General features: G+C 67.2%; 1 protein-coding gene across 1 annotated transcript; it reads left to right on the plus strand.

Moving 5' to 3' along the window:
• Positions 1-2,278: 2,278 nt before the first annotated feature.
• Positions 2,279-6,671, plus strand: EDN2 (endothelin 2). The gene is made up of 5 exons (XM_004614300.2): positions 2,279-2,342; positions 2,632-2,788; positions 4,226-4,348; positions 5,183-5,281; positions 6,596-6,671. The coding sequence occupies exons 1-5, from the start codon at positions 2,279-2,281 to the stop codon at positions 6,669-6,671; spliced, it is 519 nt and encodes a 172-aa protein (XP_004614357.1).
• Positions 6,672-6,920: the final 249 nt, after the last annotated feature.

Genomic DNA, 6,920 nt, shown 5'->3' on the forward strand with positions numbered 1-6,920 from the left:
CTCCGGCCAGTGGGGCAGCGCTATTCCGGGAACGACCTGGCCCCCTGGATGGGGGCTCACTCAGGTTCCTGGGCCAGGCCTCTCCATTTCACCAGCGCCCAGCCTGCCAGGCCGGGGCCGAGAGCAGGCTGCAGGGAAACCGGAGTGGCCGGACTCCCGGTGCTGACCTGGCGCGGCTGGGGCGGCGGCCTCTGCCCTGTCGTCATCCCCTTTCACACCAGTGAGGGCTCCTGTCTCTGGGTCCGTTAATTCTCCTATTATGTTTCCCAGACTCGGAGCCGAGGGCCCTATTGTCCGGGGCAGCCCTTTGCATTTGTGTAAAGATTAGACGGCTAGAACCTTCGCTCTCGGGGCTGATGGTCTTTCTCTTTTACTCTCTCAAATCCAGGCCTTTCTTTCCCGCCCGCTCCGCTTCCTTGTCCTCCTCCTCTGCCTACCTGTCTTTATCTGCCTGTTTGTTTTCCTCCCGCTGCCGCCGACCCCCTCCCTCTCCCCGCTGACCTGCTCTGGCTGCTTCCTTCTCTTCACGGTTGGGTGGTTTGAATTCCCTGTCCACCCCCTACCACCGCCCGAACCCTGCCCAGTGCTGTGTTTATATTCTCCCCGAGCCTACTAGAAATGACTCCGAGGGCAGCTCGCCTCATTCCAGAAACAACGCTCCTCGGGATTCTTAGAGAGGCACCAGGCGCAGGCTGGCTACGAGCACTGGGTGGGGGAGTGTGAGAGACAGAGATCAGGGCCAGCTCTGCCCCGGTGGCCGTGTAACCTGGCCAGCCCCCAGACAGACTCTGGCCGAGTCTCCCTTTCCTTCCCTGGGCCCTAGCAGGCTGGGGGGGGGGGGTCTGCTGATGTGCCAGGGGGCTCCGGAGGCTGTGATGGTGAAGAGTGAGGGTCCCCTCGGCACACAGTAGATGCTTCCAGGACATGGGCAGGCCGCCACCCACCACCCCACCCCACCCCACCCCCTGTTCTGGGTCGGCCCGCAGGGTCCTGCACACGCGTGCTCACACGTGCCTGCCTCGAAGCAACACCCGCCCTGTTTCGTGGTGTTCGCCCCTCCCCCATCCTACCTGTGGAATGACCGAAGACAGGAAGGAGCAACTGGGCAGCCTGGGTCTGAGGGCTGCGTTTCCGAGAGCGCAAGGCCCAGCCCTAACCCATCGTTGCTCCTCCACCTGCCCCCCCCACACACCAAGAGCTGCTCACACAGCCCCTACTGTGCGCTCCAGTCCGAACCTCGGGACTGCTGGGGAGATAAGGCCCAGTCACAACTCGCCGGCCAGCCTCAGTCCGGAGGGGCAAGAGCAACTGTGGGAATTCTGAGGCATGACGGGGCCGGGGAGGACACCCCTCACCGCCCCCTGAGCCAAACCCTGTCCTGTCACGGCCGTTCGGGGGCGGCTTTCCAGGGGCTGCCTTGTGTGTCACCCCCAGGGGGTTCCTTTCAGAAAAGGTTCGGAAGCCACATTCTTCTTCCACTCGAGGGCAACTGGGAGCCAAATAGGGTAAGAACAGGCTCCAGACACACCCATACCTGCGTCCCCACCCTGCAGACAAGCCACCGAGGCCCAGAGGGGCTGTCCTTGGGGACCCCCGAGAGTTTCCGGCCGGGGAGAGGATGACACTGCTGTCCCGTGAGCCTGGTCCGAGGCTCGCAGGGGGCGGGGTGGGGGTGGCTGTGTCCTTCACCAGGACGGAGGCCCTGAGAGCTCGGGCGGGGCCCTGCCCAAGGCCGCACCTCCCACGCAGCACTGGGGTCCCCTTCCTCTGCCTGGCAGTAGGCGGACAAAATCAGGGTCTCTGGGGGAGGTGGGGGTGGATGCGGTTGCTCACGGGACCTTCCCTCCCAATTCCCGACTCAGGATAAGACCGTAGCGCAAGCACAGAGAAAGCGGGGGTGTGGGGGCTTGGGGGGGCCTCAGGGAGCCCAGCAGGACCAGGACGGGGCGGGGGTGCAGGGGACCCTCAGGACTTGGGGAGGTGTCCCAGGCTCCGAGGGAGGGAGGCTCGAGCCTTCCAGCCGCCCTCCCCTCCTCCCCCTCCACCCTCCCTCCACCCAAGAAGGTGGGGCGGGCCTGCGCCCCGGAGGGGGCGGTGTCCCTGGCTCCCTGCCTGCCGGTGCAGGGGGCAGGGCTCCCGGCTGGGGCGGGCGGTTCCTGGTGTTATAAGAGGCCGTCAGGGCACCCAGCTAACGAGCGAGCGCTCGGCTTGGCAGCCCGACGCAGGCCACAGGCGCGCTCCCCGCTCCCGTCCAGCCCGTGCCCTCGCCGCTGCCGCCATGGTCGCCGTGCCCACCGCCTGGTGCTCCGTGGCCCTGGCCCTGCTCGTGGCCCTCCACGAAGGTGAGCTGCCCTGGCTTTGCCTGCTGCAGTGCCCCCCGGGGCTGCACGCTGCTCTCCCCCCGCAGGGGCCGGGTGGCACCCCCAGGCCGGCTGCAGGTGTGAGTGTGGGGGGGGCCTGGGTGGAGGAACTGCAGGGGCACTGCGGGCGTGGGGCCGGGCCGCGGGGCTTCCCTGGGCTGCGCGCCTGCCAACTTCCTCAATGGTGCCAGAGGAGGAGCCCGCGGCCCCCCCACCCCGGGCCCCCCTGGGCCAGGCACGCTGACCCACCTCTCCCCTCCCCTGTTTGCAGGCAAGGGCCAAGCACCTGCCTCCCCGGAGCACCCAGCCCCCTCGGCCCGGGCACGAGGCTCCCACCTGCGGCCCCGGCGCTGCTCCTGCAGCTCCTGGCTGGACAAGGAATGTGTCTACTTCTGCCACCTGGACATCATCTGGGTGAACACTCCCGGGTGAGCCTCCCTGGGGATTCCGGCAGGGCTGCTCAGAGCCGGGGCAGGTGAGGGGGGTGGGGGGCGGCCACAGGCAGGCACAGCCCAGCTCTCCCGAGTCTCAGTCCTTAGCAGTTGCTTCTGCTCACCCGCAGGGGCCGGCTCCTAAGAGTGCTCCCAACAGCCTGGTTCCCCCTTCCAGAGCAGGGTGCCGTGGCTCAGAGAGGTTAGGCGCCTTCCCCAGGCTCACACAGGAGGGAGCCAGCTGCTGGCCAAAGCCCCATGCTGGAGTCGTGGGTGCCAGAGCTCACCGGCGCTGCCACAGTGCATGGTCTTCCAAGAACAACACGACTCACTGCAGTGCCCACCCATGTCTCGGGGTGTCAGGTCCTGCACCGGGCCCTGCTCGTGCATTGCCATCCCGTGACCCCCCCCGCCCTCCCCAGGAGGCAGGCACTGCTGCTGTCCCCAAGTGACAGATGAGAAACCTGCCCGGTGTCACCTGGCAGAGCCTGCTCTGTCTGCGCCCGCACTGCCTCGGGCCGCGCTGCATACTTCACGCTGCCGTCTCGCTGTGCGCCGCTGTGCGCTGGGCTCTTTTTCTCTCCCTCTCTCTCCCTTCCCCAAATTGCAAAAGGCAAGAGAAGCCCTGCACGTAAGCGTGTGTGAAGCTAATCCGCATCCAAACACTCGCTCAGGGCGGGCGCCCTGCCAGTCCCTGCGTGCCGGGTCTACCTGGAGTCATGACAACTCCAACCACACCGGCTAAAATTAGCTCTGGCACCTGAAGGGGCTGGGCCGGCCGGCCACGGGGTCCCGGCCCTGCCCCCGGCACGCCTTGGCCAGACTCTGCCTCAGAAATCAATCCTGCCCGATCTCCCCAGTGAGCGCGCGCACACACACACATGCACACACATGCACACACACATGCACACGCATACACATATGCACGCGCACACGCATGCACGTGCACACACGCATGCACGCACACGCACACACACATACACACACACACACACTCCCCAGCCGGCAGAGCCCCGGGACTCCAGGCACTGAGCTGGGAGCCGACTGCCTCCCCCCTCCCTTGTTCCTGGGGAACCTGACCAGCCGGCTCCCTCAGCTGGAAGTGAGGGGTGCTGGAGGACTCCCTACATCCCGGCCGAGGGAAGGAGTACCCCCAGCCCCCGCTCCCACCCTGGGAGTCCTCCCAAGCAGGGGGAGTGGGACAGGGAGCAGAGACCCCGAGAGCAGAGGCGCCCTCCCAGGCCCAGACAGCACCTGGAGAGGGAGGGGGTGGGCCTGGGGTGTCGTCCTTCAGGCCAGGAGCGGGTCACCCCTCCCGGGCCCCCCGTGGCCAGGACATGGCCAATCGCTGCTCCCCGGTGCCCGTGTTTTTATCTGAGCCTCTCCCCGTCTCTCTCCGCCCCGTTCCCCACCTTGCTGGCTGCGCGCCCACAGACAGACAGCTCCTTACGGCCTGGGAAACCCGCCAAGACGCCGGCGCCGCTCCCTGCCAAGGCGCTGCGAGTGCTCCGGGCCCCGGGACTCCGCCTGCGCCACCTTCTGCCATCGACGGCCCCGGTAGGTGGGCGCCCCGCTGCAGGGGCCGGGGCGGCAGCGAGTCTGGGCCTGGTGCAGGGGCCTCGGGGGACGGGAGAGGGGCAGCAGAAGGCCAGAGTGTCTGGGGGCGGGGGGCAGGGCCCAGTGGCCCCTGGGCTGCCCCGTGTCCTCACGTCACTTCTGCCTGTGGGCAGCGCTCGCCGCCCCTCCCCTTCTCTGACCTTCCCTCTTAGCAGGAGGGGGTCAGCAGAGAGAGCTCGGACCTGCAGGCTGGGCACAGAGGAAGGGGACGGCAGCCTTTGTCTGGACAAACCCTGGGCTTTGGGTTCAGACCCGAGGCGTGAGGGGCTGTGGGAGCTAGGAGGCCATGGCTGCTGGGGGCCTTGACCAAGTCTGAGTTCTCTGAGCCTCAGTTTCCCCGTCTGTGATAGGGGTAGGAGACCCGGTTCCTCCTCTCTTCCATCTGCAGCATCTGGGGGTGGGCAGAGTGAAGGCTGTGCAAGCCCAGACCTCTGGTTCCCAAGGTCCTTTCCGAGAAACTCCTCCTCTGGGGCTCTAGCTGGACTCCGCCCCTGCCTCAGTTTCCCTGCGAAGAGCAGCTCTCAGCTGCAGGTGGCTGGGGTTCTGGGAAGGCTGGCTGCCCAGCTGCTGCTTTCTGAGGCTCAGAAAGCATTCCCGGTAGCTCAGTTTTCCCCAGTCCCCACCCCGCCCGGGAGAGGCGGGGTGCCAGGTGCACGGGGTGGAAACGGATCTGCTCCGAGGGCGGGGAGGGGGGCGGCATGGGCCGGGGCTGCAGCCAGGTGGCCCTGGGGCCCCGGACAGCCCCTCACTCGGGCCCCAATGCTGCTTGTTCAGGACGACAGTCGCCGCGATCCCGGGCAGCCGGCGCCCTGCCAACCAGCTCCAGGCTGGCACCACTCGGACCCGCGCAGGAGAGCTCCTCCAGCGCCTGAGGTGAGGGCCCGCCCGCACGAGCACCTCCCGCGTGTGTGCACACACCCCTCGCCCTGCGCAAGACGGGCCTGGGCCCCGGAGGGGAAGGGGTCCTTGCTTGCCACACTGCCGGTCGGTCTGGGGCCAGCAGCCAGGCCCCAGAGCTGGTCCGGCCAGGCCCAACCAGAGGCCTCGTCCAGAAGGCACACGGCTCAAGTGCTCATCAGACTGTGTCTGGATAGAGCCTGTCCCGCACCCGGGCCCGGGGGGCAGGGGGCCCAGCCTGCTCCCTGCCCCCTCTGGAGCCCCTCACTGGCTGCTGGCCAGCCCAGCGGGGGGCTTGGCACCCAGGAAGTGCCCGGAAGGGTGTGTCCAACCAGACTTGGGCACCCAAGTGGGCACGTGGACGTTCCGGGGCGCTGTAGGGGCAGCTCCTGAACCCCCACCCTGCCAGACCCTGTGACCTTGGGCTTGTCACGTAACATCTCTGGGCTTCAGGGTCTAGTGTTTGAAACAGACCGTCATGCAGGGGGCCTGCGGGGAGAGTCTGGCCCGTGAGCAGCACGCTGGGCAGAGCCTGGTACCTGGGGAGGGACAGGCGGGCCCCCCCACTCCTGCCTCTGCTCCTGCAGGCTCCTCGGGGCTGGCCCGCCTTCCGGTTCACCCGGGACTCCATGCACAGGGCAGGAACAGGGGGAAAGGCAGGAAGTGGGCCGGGCTTGTATTCAGAATAGCTGCTTAGGATGGAAAGGAAAATTTAAGACAAGTCCATGATGCTTCCCAGCGGCCAGGCTTTCTGTGCCATCCCACACACACCCTCTCCCCCATTCCAACCTTTAAAAAGAGAAAAGTTTACGGACCAAGCAAGGGACCCAGAGAGGTTGAGGCCCCTGCCGAAGGCCACACAGCTGGGAAGTGACACCAAGCTCGTGGCTCCCAGTGTGTGACGATCTAGATGACAGAGTCCCAGCTGGGTTTGTAGGGCAGCCAGGACCCCAGGGGTCTGCTTTGAAGCCCTGTGAGCCGGAGGCCAGAGCGGGAGGGACAGTGAGTGGCACGTGGGTGAGAGAAGGGGGCGCACCCTACCTCCACAGGGGTGTGGAGGGCACAGGTGGGTCACAGGCTCCCGAGGGCAGTTGGGGCTCCTGAGTGGCAGCTTTGTCACAGCCCCTATGGGCAGAGAAGCTTCTAGGCCTGATCCGTGCCCTGCAGCCCTTCCCGGGGTCCGCTCTGCCCCACCCCCCAGCCCAAGGTGGCAGGCCCCCTGACCTCTGCCTGTCCCTGGAAAGTCGCGGCTCCTCCGTGATGCTTAAACGGACCCCTCTCGGTTCCCAGGGACATCTCCACAGCCAAGGCCCTCCTCGCCTCGAGGGACCCCAGGCCCGCGCAGGCCCGCTGGAGGACGCGGTAGCCCCGGGAAGCTGGAGCCGCGCTGGAAGGAAGCGTGTGTGGAGACAGCAGAAGAGGGGCCGAGGGGCCGTGCAGGAGGCTGTCTGCTCCCCGGGCCCGCCGGACCCTCCGACAGGGACGGGCACAAGCTCTGGCCTCCTCGTCCTGGCGAGGAGCCTCCCCGTAGGCCGCCGGTGCCTTCACACTGCCCAGCTCACGGAGCCACCGCCCGCGCCCACTCCGGCCCCACAGCTGGCCGAGAGGAACTGTG

The sequence above is a fragment of the Sorex araneus genome, chromosome 5, assembly GCF_027595985.1.
Source record: "Sorex araneus isolate mSorAra2 chromosome 5, mSorAra2.pri, whole genome shotgun sequence".
Taxonomy (NCBI): domain Eukaryota; kingdom Metazoa; phylum Chordata; class Mammalia; order Eulipotyphla; family Soricidae; genus Sorex; species Sorex araneus.

Coding starts and splice junctions, on each gene's coding strand:
- EDN2 (XM_004614300.2), top strand. CDS start 2,279: ATGGTCGCCGTGCCCACCGCCTGGTGCTCCGTGGCCCTGGCCCTGCTC. Junction 2,789..4,225: donor ATCTGGGTGAACACTCCCGG/GTGAGCCTCCCT, acceptor GCGCGCCCACAG/ACAGACAGCTCCTTACGGCC. Junction 4,349..5,182: donor TTCTGCCATCGACGGCCCCG/GTAGGTGGGCGC, acceptor CTGCTTGTTCAG/GACGACAGTCGCCGCGATCC.